The sequence below is a fragment of the Myxine glutinosa genome, chromosome 9, assembly GCF_964187855.1.
Source record: "Myxine glutinosa chromosome 9, kmMyxGlut1.1, whole genome shotgun sequence".
NCBI lineage: Eukaryota > Metazoa > Chordata > Myxini > Myxiniformes > Myxinidae > Myxine > Myxine glutinosa.
Window position 1 is genome coordinate 119,247,808 of NC_136269.1, and position 17,456 is coordinate 119,265,263.

The 17,456-nt window shown below is 41.7% G+C and overlaps 1 protein-coding gene across 1 annotated transcript in view; it reads right to left on the reverse strand.

Annotated features, from left to right (window-relative positions):
• Positions 1-10,201: 10,201 nt before the first annotated feature.
• The window catches only part of LOC137435031 (tyrosine-protein kinase receptor UFO), a 150,725-nt gene continuing 143,470 nt past the window's right edge, over positions 10,202-17,456 (reverse strand). The window contains exons 18-19 of the mRNA XM_068128399.2: positions 13,224-13,360; positions 10,202-12,358 (exon numbers count right to left, since the gene is read on the reverse strand). Coding sequence (XP_067984500.2) covers positions 11,728-12,358; positions 13,224-13,360 — 768 coding nt within the window. The 3' untranslated portion in view covers positions 10,202-11,727. The remainder of the gene's footprint in view (positions 12,359-13,223; positions 13,361-17,456) is intronic.

Sequence of the window (17,456 nt, forward strand, 5' to 3'; positions counted from 1 at the left end):
GGACGTGTGTAGCGGCTACCGCTGGGTTTTCACAATCGCCTTGCACCTATCAAGGACGCGGAGCGATCACCATGCCGGGCTCATCCAGGACGCCCGGGCAGGCCCGCGCTCAACTTGCCAGGCCTCGGTCGGGACGCCCGGGCAGGCTCGCCCTCAACTTGCCAGGCCGCAGCCAGGACGCTGGGCCACGCCCCCTCTCGCCTTTCCTGGGCAAACGCTCCGGGATAATATGTATTGCTGCCCGATAAACGGGCTTTTCAGAGTGCCTGAGTGTTTGGTTTGATTAAAGCAACTCGGATGAATTCCAGCTTTTTGTCGCGTCCATTCTTCCGATCGACGTGGGAGCCCCAGCTCCTTCACCAGGTTGAATGATGAGCCCAAACCCAACAATGGATGTAAACAACAATGGCATCATCACTTGAATGCAGGTGAAAGGTTGGTATTTCCTTTCAATGGGCGAAAACATTTTGGCAGATGATAGTTTTAGTACATTGTGCGTATGCCAGGTATGCTCATCTGATGTTCTGATAATTTACCTCTTATCATACATTCGTAGGCCATTTGTACACCTGATTGTCGTACAAGCGCCGACAGTCTGCGGTTTGCACAGGTGGGTGACAATAATCACTCCTCCAGTATCTTTTCCCTGAAGGTTTGTAAACTTTAGCCATTGTAAATGTTTCCGCACTCCGTTCAGGAATTTTTGGCTAAACTCCCAGAGAGCATGTAATATATTGTAGGTTATTAAAAACTTCACACCATTTTATGTTCGGTCATACATTTCGACTTGAGGAGTCACTTAGCGGGAAAGTTTCAGAGTTTCGAGTTTTATTTGAGTTTTTTTCATTGCACTTTGGGGTTGGTGGAATGGACTGGAGGTATGCACATATGTCTCTCAGCTGTCTAGCTGTCAAACATGTTTTCCCCAACAACAAATGTACTACTGAAATGAAAAGACCTCATAAAACTGGAAGGAATTCCAATTTTTCCATTGATTGGACACAGTACATGATTATAGACAACAGAGAGTTTTGAGAATGGACTAAGAAAGAGTTGTGTCTTGGCTGAACTTCTCATGAGAAAATCTTGTGTTGGTCAAACAAGCCTTTCATGGTTCCTTAAACATGTTCTCAGGAATATGTTACTGTTAATGACGTCATTCTTGGTACCTGAGACTAAGTATACCTGGTGGCCTTCTGGCCATTTTTCAGAAATAGACGATGTTTCTTTTATGCTACAAGATATAGGCTGAATACTACGGAGTATCGTTGAGAGAGAGGAAGACAAATGATGAATTGCGAAAGATGATGGGAATAGAGCCTGTGATTGATGCTGTGAAGAGGAACAGGTTGAGATGGTTTGGTCATGTGTTGATGAAGGATGAAAGTGACTGGTTGAGAAGAGTGATGGAAATGAATGTAGAAGGAAGTAGAGGATGGGGAAGACCGAGAAAGACTTGGCTAAAGGTGGTGGAAGAAGAAATGCGGGCAAGAGGGTTAACAAGGAGAGATGCAGAAAATAGGGCAAAATGGAGAAGATTGTCATGGGGACCGCAAGGCTAACCCCCGCTCTAGTAGGGAAAATGGCCTTTAAAATGCATGTTGAAGAGCGAGGTGACAGCCGGTAAAAAAGGCACCAAAAAGACAGATGCCACCGTTGGAAATAAGAAAGGAAGGGAATGAAGCAACAACAACAGAGGAGCGAGCGGGGGAAAGGAAACGATAACCTGCAAGCAGGAGGGTTGGGATGGGTAGTATACAAAATCATGTGCACAGATAACGAATAACATAACATGACCTGATGGTGCTCCGTCTGCTTGAGTCCCTGGAGCGAAGAGTTAAGACCGTGTCAGGAAGAGTTTCACAAACCGGAGAAATGATGACCAAAACAGTAAGGTTGTGGTAGTCATGGATTTTTTTTTTGATATACTCAGTCGAGGCTCATATAAAAGCTAAGATTCTGGAAGGTTCTGGAAAATTCTGGAAAATTCTGGAAGGTTCTGGAAAATTCTGGAAGATTAATCAGAAGTGGCTCGCTGGAATAATGGATGCATCTTGGAGGCGCTGGGGGTATCGGAATGAACTAGACTGGAGGAGAAGCGGTCAGTACAAGAAGAAGAAAACAAAGCCACCCAGACCACCATACTCTGCGGTGTGGGGGCGCGCCAGGCCTCGTGCTTTGGCCTCATTGCGGGAGATAACAATCACTTGTGTTTAGTACAAATAATATGTGATGTCAACAAACATTGTATTTGCCCCAATGCCAATGCTTCATGTGACTTATTTGGACTGCAGACCTTGGCGTACTTATAAGTTTCCAATGCAACTCTGATGCAGGAAATCAATTCGCCAAAATATCATAATCTTTTCGTCAGTTATTTCCGGATAAAATCAAGGAAGTTACTGTAACAACAGGTCAAGAGTTCATAGGGGAACCTGTACTCTTACAAAAGGGATTGGTATTGTTCACAGGATAAAGGAATAGAGTAGGAGAGTGTTCGAATGCGTATGCAACTCGCATGTTCAGCCAAGTGTCCTTATTTATATATATTTTTTGGAAATCAAAAAATTAGAAAATCTGGAAATCAATGGAAAAAAAAGAAGAAAAAACCAATGTCCTTTTGATTTATTTATTTTTTTGCATTTTTTGTTTTGATTTCCATTGATTTAGCCATCGTCTCCTAATCTCATTCATAAAACTGGATGGAAGGAAGAAAGTGGGCTAGACAACTATGTTCTTTATTTACCGAACTTTCACTCTGGTTTGCGTGATCTGTAGGCGGCTTGGTTAACCTATCTTTCTAATCTCGAGGATAATCCAGAACAAACCTCAGAGTCCACAAAATATGTGGAATGGTACAAACATTTGGAATTGTTGCATGTAAGGCTCTGTTTGGGAATCAAATTCATTCTGAAACGCGTCCAAATGTTATTTTCCTTCGAACCGCATGAAGTTGCGTTTCGGGCTAATACACAACAGGGAATATCCAATTTCAGATTTCCTTTTTTTGTTGTTGTAACTTACAGTGCACTAAAAGCCAGATAAATTAAACTGAAATAGGTCGAGTGTAAATTACATTCCATTACTCTCACTTTTCATTTATTCAACATTATCTCATTTGATATATCGCTTAAGGTTCAAGTTGGATGGAACCACCAAGGCGGTTATTGGCTAGGAAGGCTCCTAATGAGGCAACATGGTCCAACATTTAAAAAAAAATTGTGTTAGGTATATTTTTGCTCATCACACCGTGGAAAAATGAATATTTACCCTCGCCAGAGGAAGGTATTGTATTTGGGTCCATTTTCTTTGTCTGTCCATCTGTCCGCACATCATTTGCCAACGTGGAGTACAATTTTTTACACGTTGTCTTTTTTTCAACTGAGTACCTCTTAAAGTATGTACAATTAGAATGTGAGTATGTCTATAAAGTATGTACGGTACAATTATAATGTGAGTATGTCTATAAAGTATGTACGGTACAATTAGAATGCGAGTAGGTCTATAAAATACGTACTTTAAAACCACACAAAAACAAGTCCGGGCGATGGTATGCAATCATTGATTGCTCATTCTCGTTCCATTTAAAAAGGCTTGGTACACAATGTGGAATTAACCAGAATGTTCTATCTACCGTGCAGCGCCCTCTGCTGGACCAGTTCGTTTTGAGTCAGAGCCAAACGCAAAAGATAGGTTGGCTCGGACGTGGCCGGGCTTAAATTAAGCAATTTTATGAGACATTAAAACTAGTCTCTCCGATACACATTTCCATAGAGAGAATTGGGATCCTCTCCCCACCAAGAAACCCCCGGGACTTCTTCCTTTTTTTAACCCCTTATTAAAACTTTCCCATGCACACCGCCCCAAGTACAACCACCAGACAACCACCAGTTTTAAACTCATTCCCTCCACACACCCAAGGGTTCAGGAGCGCATAGAAGTCAAACAAAAAACACACTTCTCAAATAATATATTGTACTTGATATTTCCAAAAAGATACAAATAGCAAACAATTAACTAGAGAGTTCATAGAACACCTTACCCCACATAGTGTTGAGAAAAAGGATGTTGAAAAGGTCTTTTAAACTCTTGCTTTGCATTTCCGAGCACCATCTATATCAACTTTGTACGTGAACTTTGAATAGCAGGCATGAACGCGCGATGGCAACCATACGACGCAGATGGGTCAAACGGAACACCCCAGAGCTGAACCTCCTGCCAACTCTTCTCAGAGAAACCGAGGATATTTTAACGATCTTTGAGAAAAATATGCAATTAAACAAACAGATCTTTTGGACAAAGTTATCTCTGCGGTTGCATCACCAGGCACCACCATTTTGTCTAAATCGCACCGTTACTCAGCCTTGAAAGCATGCGGCGAATTTGATTGGTCGAGATGGAGCGAGACGTTGCCCAACTACTGTACGGTATTACTAATACTAAACTGAAGGTTTTTGGAAGTGCCAATAAGGCGATTTGTATTCTACAGTGTTCAATATATATAATTCAATTGAAATAAAATAAAGGCATAGAAAAAAAAAAATTGAATCAGCAGTTTACTGCCATTGATGCACCGTCTTTTACACCACCCTAACATGTTCAATTAGTTACTCATGCCTGTTGTTTGTGTCCTTTATGATGTCCCTAAAGACTAATTGTTTCCTGTTTGGACAGTCGCCCGACAGACTGAAGCAATTGCTTCAAGGCGGTGTGTGCATGCGCTAGCTATTAGGACGAGACTCCATGCAATTTCCCAAATTCAGAGCCAAAGTACTCCGAAACTGCAGGTTAAACTGACAGTGGCCAGCAGAACAACAACAATGGAGCACAACCAACAATGGAGCACAACCAACAATGGAGCACAACCAACAATGGAGCACAACCAGCAAGGGTAAAACGAACAGGAAAGGAAGAGAGGAGAGGAAACATTGAAACCAGAAAATAAGATGGTAGGGGTGAGGAAGATGGGGGTGGTAAAGATCATGGGTCTCTGCTTGGTTTATTTTTTATTTCTTTCCACTTTATTTTTTTCTTTAGGACCACTCGTCAAACAAACCATTTCGTATGAACACAACCGTTAGCATTATTAAAATGTCTTTGTAAATGAGAAATTTTCTTCGTAAATACAAGTAACTGTGAAAACTTTCAGCGAAATGAAGGCCGGTTGATTTTGTTTGTGTTTCAGTGTTTTCGTAATTAATTTCCACCCCATAAACGAGTACCTTCTACCCCATAAACTAGTAATTTCCACCACAAACTAGTTATTTCCACCACAAACTAGTAATTTCCACCACATTAGCTAGTAATTTCTACCCCATAAACTGGTAATTTCCACCCCATAGATGGGTAATTTTCACCCCATAAACGAGTAATTCCCACCACATAAGCTAATAATTTCCACCACATAAGCTAATAATTTCCACCACATAAGCTAGTAATTTCCACCCCATAGATGGGTAATTTTCACCCCATAAACGAGTAATTCCCACCACATAAGCTAATAATTTCCACCACATAAGCTAATAATTTCCACCACATAAGCTAGTAATTTCCACCCCATAAACGAGTACCTTCTACCCCATAAACTAGTAATTTCCACCACAAACTAGTTATTTCCACCACAAACTAGTAATTTCCACCACATTAGCTAGTAATTTCTACCCCATAAACTGGTAATTTCCACCCCATAGATGGGTAATTTTCACCCCATAAACGAGTAATTCCCACCACATAAGCTAATAATTTCCACCACATAAGCTAATAATTTCCACCACATAAGCTAGTAATTTCCACCCCATAGATGGGTAATTTTCACCCCATAAACGAGTAATTCCCACCACATAAGCTAATAATTTCCACCACATAAGCTAATAATTTCCACCACATAAGCTAGTAATTTCCACCCCATAAACGAGTACCTTCTACCCCATAAACTAGTAATTTCCACCACAAACTAGTTATTTCCACCACAAACTAGTAATTTCCACCACATTAGCTAGTAATTTCTACCCCATAAACTGGTAATTTCCACCCCATAGATGGGTAATTTTCACCCCATAAACGAGTAATTCCCACCACATAAGCTAATAATTCCCACCACATAAGCTAATAATTTCCACCACATAAGCTAGTAATTTCCACCCCATAGATGAGTAATTTTCACCCCATAAACGAGTAATTTCCACCACATAAACTGGTAATTTCCACCCCATAGATGAGTAATTTCCACCCCATAAGTGAGTAATTTCCACCCCACAAACAAGTAATTTTCACCCCATAAACAAGTAATGTCCACCGCATAAACAAGTAATTTCCACCGCAAATTTGTAATTTTCACCCCATAAATGAGTAATTTCCACCACATAAACGAGTAATTTCCACCATAAACTAGTAATTTCCACCACAAACTAGTAATTTCCATCCCATAAACGAGTATTTTCACCCCCAAAACAAGTATTTTTCACCCCATAAACAAGTAATTTCCACCACATAAACGAGCAATTTCCACCACAAACTGGTAATTTCCACCACATAGATGAGTAATTTTCACACCATAAATGAGTAATTTCCACCGCATAAACTAGTAAATTCCACCCCATAAACTAGTCATTTCCACCCCCAAATCAGTCGATTTGTCTATCGTCTACTAATGTCCTAGTATTGAATGTAAATGTGTTTCAATGTTGCTCGTCCAAGTTCAAATGGTCACGAGGTTAAATTCAGATCCCAAAAAGAATGAGAATACGAGCAGGGATTTGAGCAAATCGACCATGCGCTGTATTTTGTTACTGGAGTTTGCTAGAGTAAAATAACCAGAGCGAACAGTGATCTCTCCAAAGAAAACAACTCCTAAGGGGAAGTTCGACAACAAAGCTATTATTTAATGACAAGAAGCACGAGAGAAAGAGAAAGAAAAAAGAAGAAAGGAGAGAAAGAGAAAGAGAGAGAGAGAGAGCCTTCATTATCTTTTAATAGTCAGAGCATTGTGATTTAACTGAAGGCAATGGTACCTGTTTTCATTGATTTATTATCGGCGATCAATTAAGGTGAACTGACTGTTGACCTGGAGCAATGTACAAAGGTGAATGGGTGGGGCCTGGGGTAGCTAAGTAGAAAATGGCGGGAAACTTCCAAGAACCTGGCGCTGTTTTGTACTACGTTTGGTGGGGTGGGAGGTTGGTGGGGTGGGAGGTTGGTGAAGTCTGCCTGCTGGATGTCGTGCGAACACAAGTACGAGCGCTGCATTGGCGGCGCCAGTCAAAACGGGCCTCGCGTTCCTTTTGGCGGAGTCTGGCCTATCCTGGCAGGAAACACGCAACGCGGATATGTGGACCTGGGCGGCAGCCCTCAAGGCAAACTTATTGACCCAAATCGCACAGAATGCGGCTCAGATGCAGCACACAAGGCCTTGGCAGGGCCTTACAAGCCGAGTAACACGCAACGTGCAGCGATTCAGACATTACTTCACAAAGTGGGCTTGGACATGTCACTCCTTTGGCTACACAATGACTAATGTATGGGATGTATATTCACGTCTCGCAGAAGCGATTAATAAACTCCTCGATCTTCCTTTCTCTACTTTGCGTCGGTCGCTCTGAAATCGAGGTTTATTCTGATGCCCCGAACGACTTCAACGGAGATGAAACAAAATAATACGTCATACTTACACACTAAACTAAGGCCGCTTTGGGTTAAATCAGTGTCTTTTGTTACCATGGTAATGGTGACATTGTTTATAATATGGTAAAGGTGACATCTGGCAAAAATAAATACATTTTGAGGTGACGTCACAACCGCACAAATCATTCTGGGCATTTCTAAGATGGCGGCGAGCAAGGTGTCACGTGCTAGGAAACAGCCTTGGGTAGTTCACTTGGTGCAAAATATTTCAATATTTACACAAATCGAGAATGCATATTGAACAAACATTCCGACTCTCGCAAACATTACCCGTGTTGAACAGATATGATTTTGGGCAATACGCAAGTTACAAAATGACGTGAATGCTAAATGAGGCCTTTTGCACATGCACTCGGCTTTCACACTGATTCGGTTCTGCTCACCGGGAACTTTTAACCTGCCGTCATCGCGAGCACAAAATCTGTAATAAAAATAATCATTTAAACATCATTTTCAGCATTTAATGACGAAAAAGTGGCAATTTAAAGTTGGTTAACTATATTTGGCCTGTTCCTGAAGGTAAATCACTCATAGAAATATAGGAACATGATAAATATCCTTGATTGAGAGGTGTTGGGTTCATACCATTTCCTGTTAGTACATTGTAGCATCAGCCATGTATATAAAACTAACACACATGCATGCACACACGTACGCATGCACTCACACACATGCACACACTTATACTTTTGGCAACAGATGCAAAAATCTTGTAAAATTTATCTTGTGGCCTCAGAACCAAACAAACAATATATTTTAATAGGCCTCACAAAGCCTGGTGTTGGCTTAGCAGCTAAAGTGGTGGGCTTGCAATCTTACTAAGGGTCTTGAGTTTGAGCCCCTGTGTCATAACACCAGGTGGGTTGACTCAGCCCGTCTAAGTTTAGCAAAAGGAGGAGCAGCTTACTGGGAACAGGGGCACTGCATAAGCGGTACATTAAAATAATCATGGTCTAAAGGGGTGTACAGTGAGGGGGTTAGGGGGTTGTCCCCCAAAATAGGTGTTTGCTCTCTTCTCCGAAACTATACACATGATTTCGATGAAACTTGACTACAACCTTCATCACCCGTGATGCACCAAAGTTTGTTCACGGCATAAAAACTGGGGTCTAAGGGAGTCTACAGGGGGGGTTTTGAGTGACTGTTGCTCCTGACCCAGGTAGGCTTCAGGACGTTTTGATCACGTGTACATTTATCTAGTCGGTCCTCTTCCATCATCTTGCGGTAACACCTATCTACACATGCGTTGACTGTTTTACTAAGTTGCCGGACACTATTCAAATACCCGACAAAGCGGCGTCAACTGTAACCAAAGCTTTTGTTTCCAGATGGGTGGTTGTTGTAGAGTCCCGGACACATCTCTTGAACAAGACCGCGGCACGGAGACAGCCGATTGATCTCCGAGGATCTAGGATGGTGAACCCCTGTCTTTGAGAGAGAGAGAGAGAGAGAGAGAGAGAGAGAGAGAGAGAGAGAGAGAGAGAGAGAGAGAGAGAGACAGAGAGACAGAGAGACAGAGAGAGAGAGAGAGAGAGAGAGAGAGAGAGAGAGAGAGAGAGAGAGAGAGAGAGAGACAGACAGACAGAGACAGAGAGACAGACAAAGAAAGACAAGAGGGAAAGGGCCGGTCCATGGGGACCGATCAGCACCCTGACCATGACCGCACTGTCCTGACGTATCCGGGCAGTAGGGAAGACCCATATCACTGGATGGAAAACGTACTGGCAGTGCTTCTGGACATTTGTGCCAAAGTGAAAGCTCATCTGGGTTACAGTACAGCAAAATTAGTTTTTGGATCGACACTTCGCCTTCCTTGAGAATTTGTTACCCCGACTAACATTCACACTAGTTTTGACCCAAACAATTTTGTGGACAGACTGTGAAGGAAAATGAATGAGTCATATCACACCGCCACCAGAGTTCAGTAGAGTTCCACACAACTGCACAAAGACCTTTGCGTCTTGTACCCATGTTTTTGTATGTGACGACACTGTCAGGGCCCCTTTCGAGTCGTTGCCAGTATGGACCAAGCATGTCATTTCCCCACAATGAGAGTGGCAATTCGGTGTGGGAAAATTGCATGCTTAGTCAGGGTCGCCCAGATAGCTCAGATGGCAGAGTGCTGATACGGTTCACCAGAGGACGTGGGTTCGATTCCTGATCTGGGCGTGCAATTTTCTCACATATGTCAATTAATTAAAACAATAAATTAAGTTTAAAAAAACCCAAGCAAATACAAATTCCCTTAGCACTCATTCGGTGTGACCAAAGAAGAATTAAAGTTCTGACCTGGAAGGAGGAGCGGAAGACTGGATTATATAAAAGGATCAAAGGAAGAGAACAGAAAAGAACAGAATGTTTAAGTGAGGCCTTCAACATGCAATGAACAGAACTGGACTCGTGAAGCAAATTTCTCAATTGATACATTTTTGAAGAACTTGGAAATAAATAAACAAACATTTTTGCACAACTTTTAACAAATTTTTTTGCTGCAAACATCACTTTGGACCAAACAGACATATTAAGCTCTTTGCACAATTCGTTTTATTGTGACAGGACAAACATCTCGTTACTGAATCGATTGCAGATTGCACTGAAAAGTTATTTTAAATGATCTCAATGAATGGCAGAGTTATCTGTTTGTGCAACTTCAAAGCAGCTTCACTGGTTTCATCAGTAGCTGAGAGTGAGATCTATGCAAATGTGCAAAAGGAAAAGTAAAAAAAAAAAGACATTAAAAAATTAGTTTATACATTTTCTTTTCATTAAAATATATCAACTATTATATAAATCGTACATTCAAAAAAGAATAACCTAACTGAAGCAGTTTCCTTGGTCATGGCAAAGCCGTGTTCTATCTATTAATCAAAGAATGTGCTGATAAAGTTTGTTGTTGATAAACAACTCACTCTCTGATCAGTGGTTCCTTAGTCGATGTGCAAAAGGTGAGTTTCTCGAACAGTTCATCCCGGGAATATCAAAAATGATTCCAGCCATTGGAGCTTTGATGTTACATGTCTACAATGTTTACCAGACTTGGTGGTGTAATGGTTAGAGCGTCCACTCGGAGTCTGCGAGGTCAGCGATTCAAACCCTATCCGAGTCATACTAAAGCCAAAAATGATACATGGTCTTTCTTGATGCTCGGCGTTTAAAGAAAGGATAGAACACCGATAAACAACAATAGGTTGGCAATCATTGTGCGGCCTTGATATGGGCCTAATGGCATCCTCCTGTATTCAAATTCCTGGTAAGAGAACTCCTTTATTTATTTAACATTGCTCATACGTAATTATTCAAGCCTGGTGTTGGCTTAGCGGTTAGGGTGCCAGCTTGGGATCCTAGGATCCTGGGTTTGAATCCCGGTCGATCGCTGAATTAACGCCAGGGGGGTTGACTCGGCCTGTCATCCTTCTGAGGTCGGCAAATTGAGTACCAGTTCACTGGTAATTCCCTGTGTGTCGCAAAAAGGCGACTAACAGGGTTGGCGGCAGTAAGGGCGTCCGGCCATAAAACATCGCTTCAAAAAGGGGACCAAGGTGCCCGAAAAAGGCCAACCCCTGCTCAGCGGGGGAAAATCGCATCTAAAGGTGGTTCTTTCTTCTTCTATACGTAATTATTCAATGAAGTGGTACCCCTGTGCAGTCACAGTGAAAGACCGAAAACTGGTTTCGGTTACAAGATGGCGAACTTTGTTCACAACAGGAAGAATAACGAGAATCTAAATCCAAAAGGAACTCTTCCTCTGTGGCTCATGAAAATGGTAACTTACAAACGAATAAGTCCTCTTTACAGATTAAAAAATGATGCTCCACTTGTGTTTTCTCGATTAAATGGAATGAAATGTGTGGATTGTGTCAGAAGGACCATGCATGGTTGCCGAAGCTGGGAAATGAAAAACCTGCTATTGTCTCTTGCTCAAATGTGCGCACCAAAGGAATGTACACCAGAAAGTTCGCCGCTCTGTACTCCTGGCAGAGGATCTCCAAAGTGACCATATCATTCACCCTCGGTTCCTGGGTTCCATGCTGTTTCTATATCAAAGGCTCACAAGTCTACTTTCAGAGGCATTACAGTAATGTACCCACTGTGTGCACTGTCCGATACCGAGCTGTCCCATAGTGTGGTAAGAAACCCATTGGCTGTGGCCGACTGCTCAGCCCGTGGAAGGCAATTGGCTGTGGCCGAGTGCTCGGCCCTTGGAAGGAAATTGGCTGTGGCCGAGTGCTCGGCCCCTGGAAGGCAATTGGCTGTGGCCGAGTGCTCGGCCCCTGGAAGGCAATTGGCCGTGGCCGAGTGCTCCGCCCTTGCCTCGTCAAATGTCTCAAAAGGCACCATGCTGGCTCCAGGCCTGACAGGCACCTCTGCTTCAACAGCAACCTCTGGAACTTCAGCGAACTCGTAGGCATTGCCCAGGATAGTATGCACCATTGCCGAAACAGTCTCGGTACCACCTTCGCTCCCACACCTCGGCACCTCTGCATCTAGTTTGGTGCTCCCGCAGCATCCTCCACTTTCATGTGCGAACGCCTGGGCACCTGTGTTGGCATAAACGATTTCCTGTCGTCTCTCTGACGATGGCAGGGTTTTGAGCAGCTTCTGGAGGTAACCACGAAGCTCTGAGAACGACGGTCGCTTCGTACTGTCGATGCACCAACAGCTTTGCATGATGCAATACCTAAAGGGCATGTGGTAGCACGTAACAGATTATCAAAAGGAAGTTGGGGAGTTATCGGTTCAATCGCTGTCAATCTAACATTTACTAAAATTGTAACATTGTGCACAAATAGACACACACAGCATGATTATGGATGAGCGAATAATACGATTGAGCTGAATATGTGCCTTATTATTTTTTATTTTTTTTACTTCCTGAGCCCAATCAACCCCTACCCCACAAACTATCCTGTGGGAAAGAAAGGGAATGGATGTCGTGGGCATGAACCCTTCTGAAAACAAAAGAAAGATGACCCTTCTTCTTCACGAGCTCCAGAGCATTACCTCACTTTTAATAAAGGCTCATGCCCAAAGTGTCGCTTCACCTCCATTCCCACGGCGTCGCTACAAATTTTATGACCATTGTGAACCAGCCAGGCTTTAAATAAATAAATAAATAAATAAACACATTATGTGCAAAAAAGGAACTTAAAAACTAATTGGAGGCACTGCTTAAGTCATCACTTTGACACATCAATTACAGTAGCAATGTGCGGAAAATGCAACGGTAGTGGGGCAGATATTTTGATAGAGTGCTCCACATTGAGTCTTCTTGCCTGGGTTCAATCCTAAAGTGTCAGACATTGCTTTAAAAGTACTTAATAAAATGTGGGGGGAGAACATGATGCTGCATGATGCCATGCCAGTAGGAGGTTTTGCATCCAAAAGCATGGCATCCTTCGGATGGTATTCATGGCATTTATGTTGCGAATTTGATAGTCAATGTGAAATGATACCTGGAGGATGAAAGCAAATGCATAATAAAATACATTTTATACAATAGTGCCATTTTATATTTCATCGAAGATCATATTTGAGAAACTCACAGATCATCAAGGCAGTCTGGGGGCTGATTCAGCCGGTTCCCTGCCAAGAGGTAGTCGTACATCTCGTGGTTTTGCACACCAGGGTAGGGCATTTTCCCCCGTGTTACAATCTCCCACATGGCGATTCCATATGCCCACTAAAAAGACAGCACAAATAATACAATTCACCTCAATGACAGCTTCACCCCCATGCGATCAAGCGAAAATGGCTGTTGTCGTATTGCCGATAAATTCAAATTTTGGCAAAACAACAAACTCAAAGCAATTCATCACATTGCTATCAGCAGGAGCATGAAAAATAATAGTACTAATAATAATAATCTGACTTCTTACTATAATGAAGCAAGCATGGATTTCATCGAAACTCCAGAATTGACGTGGTGGAAATATCGCCACCTTTGGTGGCAGCCGGTATTACAAATAATCTTCCTTTATCCTATGATATGGAATATATGTTGAAATCAATAATATTTCTTTCAAAAATGACAAAAATTATACAAAGTGCATTTTAAAAACTGTGCCACAGCACATTGCTCACCAAAGGTGGGCCTAGAAGAGTAATCCCGCCGTGAGGGTGGGAGCCCGCTAGTAATAATAAGTTTTATCTGAATCAGTCCAGAACTTTTTGAGACATCGTGCTCCATATCGTTTTGGCCCTATCTCTCAATGGTGAAGAATCACTGAAAAATTCTAGTATCCGGATCCGGATTTTCGCCAAAATCTAATCAATTCATCCTTGTCAAACACCCAACCTGCCCACCTAATTTTGTCCCAATCTGTATGCAACTTTTTGAGGTATCCTGCTCACAGACAAACAATAAAGATGTCATGCCCAGCACAATACTTGCGAAATCCTAAAACAAATTTGACCTTAAAATAATTGGTGGTTGAATTCAATGACCTGATATAGAAGTCCTCTTCAAATTTCAAGTCAATCTGATGAAAACTGAGGATTTTAGAAATTCGACCTAATTTGTTGACCTTTGGCCTATGTTGACCTTTTGACCTCAAAAACAATAGGCTTCTTGCTTATGACAAACTCCACTATTTGGTGAAGTTTCGTGAAGATCATTTTAAAACTGTGACCTTTAGGCGATTGACATACAGACAGACGTGTGTATGTACACTGTACAGTCATGTGAAAAAGTAAGTACACCCCATGTAACGTTTTGACTTTTACAACATATTTCAACATACAGCTATTTGATCTTCATTTCAACAATATTGATAGATAAAGGTGATATAATATAACAAATATCATGAAACATTTACATTTTGTAGTCCATTGTATAATTTAAATAAACATAAATGCAAATTTTGCATGTGGAAAAAGTAAGTACACCCCTACATTTATCACTACTTCAAATACCTAAAATTAGAATCAGGTGCACCAGCTCAGGTGCAAATGATTAGAACATCGTCAGAGAGGATCTTGGAGGAACCTGTCTTATTTAAACCTCAGACATTTAGTTTGGTTTGCTCTTTGTTGTTGAAGTGTGCGGCGTCACCATGCCTAGATCAAAAGAGCTCTCTGGGGCCTTCATAAAGAAGGTTATAGATGCCTACGAGTCTGGGAAGGGATTTTAAAAGATCTCCAAACAATTTGAAATCAATCATTCGACTGTCTGGAAGATCATCTACAAGTGGAGAAGATTCCAAACAACTGCTAACTTGTTCAGGCCAGGCCGCCCCAGCAAGTTCAGCCCGAGAGCAGACCGCAAGATGCTGAAAGAAGTCTCTAAGAACCCCAGAATGTCATCACGGGACCTACAGGTAGCTCTTGCCACTGTTGATGTTAAAGTGCACGAGTCTACCATTAGAAAGAGGCTGCACAAATTTGATCTACATGGGAGGTGTGCCAGGAGGAAACCTTTGCTGTCCAGAAAGAACATCAGGGCAAGACTAAAGTTTGCCAATGAACACCTCGGCAAAGACCCAGCACTTCTGGAACAATGTGCTCTGGACAGATGAGTCAAAGGTAGAGCTATTTGGCCACAGTACCAGAAGACATGTTTGGCGAAAACCAAAGACAGCATTTGACCACAAGAACCTGATACCAACTGTAAAGCATGGTGGTGGCAATATTATGGTTTGGGGCAGCTTTGCTGCATCAGGGCCTGGGCAGCTCACCATCATAGAATCCACTATGAATTCTTCATTGTACCAGAGGGTGCTTGAGGATAATGTGAGGCCATCTGTCGGAAAGTTGAAGCTCAACCGAAGGTGGACCTTGCAACATGACAATGACCCTAAACATAAACATACCAGTAAATCCACCAAGGAATGGCTGAAAAGAAAGAAATGGAGGGTTCTGGAATGGCCAAGTCAAAGCCCGGATCTAAATCCCATCGAGATGTTGTGGGGGGATTTGAAACGAGCTGTTCATGCAAGAAACCCCTCAAACATCACACAGCTGAAAGAATTCTGCATGGAGGAGTGGGCAAAAATTTCTCCCAGTCGATGTCAGAGACTGGTAGACAGTTATAGGAAACGCCTCCTTGAGGTTGTTTCTGCCAAAGGGGGCAATACCACCTATTAGAGCCAAGGGTGTACTTACTTTTTCCACATGCGAAATTTGCATTTATGTTTATTTAAATTATACAATGGACTACAAAATGTAAATGTTTCATGATATTTGTTGTATTATATCACCTTTATCTATCAATATTGTTGAAATGAAGATCAAATAGCTGTATGTTGAAATATGTTGTAAAAGTCAAAACGTTACATGGGGTGTACTTACTTTTTCACGTGACTGTATGTATGTATGTATGTATGTATACACAAAGAATTAAGTTAAGCACCCCCCCCGTTTTTTTACAACCTCGCACATTACAAGTTTGTTGTCGTCAAAACAGTGTAATATACCCATGATATTGCTATATTTTCTGGAGAAGTGATATTATGGTCACATAAAAACATAACAATCATGCCGTTTTCAATATTTTATTCTGAATAATTTAAGGTGAAATTTTTTGGGAATTTTAGGCATATTTTCACCTCAATTTAAGTATGGAGCTATAGGTCCATCACGGACAGTGTGGATGACGTTTATGTTTTCTAACGTACAGTCATTGTTCTGAGAAGACCTCTAGCGATCTTTGCGTCAATAACGTCAATAACGTCAATAACGTCAATAACGTGTAATGTCAATAACGTGTAAGTGACGTCAATAACGTCAATAACGTCAATAACTAATGTCATACCAATCATTATTTGATCTCACATACCTTAGAATATATGCCAATGTATACATATACACAAAGAATATATATTAGGGGGTGCTTACCTTAATTCGTTGTGTAGGGGTGCTTAACTTAATTCTTTGTGTATATGTATGTATGTATATGTCTTATCATTATTGAATCAAAAACGGTTTGGCCAATCTCCACAAAATTTTGCATATGTACTCAGGCACCCAGGGTCAGGCCATGGACGAAATAACACCCCACACCCTCCCTCCCCCCCGGCAAGAATGTGGAAACGACTTGCGATTTTCGCCTATATACACAGAATACTACAAGTGGAATAACCACTGACCGCTGCCAGAGGGAATGAGTATTGACACTTTTTTCACTACCAGAGGGAACGGGTGTTACTATTATTAAAAGGAGACATGTCTGTGGATCATGTGATGAAGAAGCAGGACCTCGAGCTTTAATGTACCAGTTCCTGCTGTCACACAATAACAAAAATGGTACCATTGGAAAGCTAATAATCGATTTACATGAAACAAAAATTAGTGTGCTTTTTTTTTTTTTGTATACAGAATCGAGAAAAAAAATTGGTATCCAGAATTTTTTTTGCTACGATCTATTTTTGAGGATAAAACACTCTCGGAAACATTTTCCATAAAAGAGTAATTATGTCTTTTCATTGGAAATGTAGATGGTGGCTTGCAAACCGAACCCCAAGGGTGGTGCACAGAAGCGTTTATTAAAAAGTAGCAATAAATACAAGGCGCCAGGAGATGAAATTCGCTGCACGTGATGTGCAACGCATGCAGAGTAAAACGAGTGTGCATTTAAATCAGTAGGATGTCTAATAAATAAAGAAGATATAAGCACACCTGTCACAAGGCCGAGGCTTCAGACTTTGGCATGTTCACGAGCCTGCGCCCTCGAATAAACTCTTCCAACCCTTCATTTTTGACGGGCTTTTTACTAGTCACATTTAAAAGCCTGTCTTTCCGGATTGAAGAAGAAAATGCGGGAATGGGAGCTTAATGCAGCA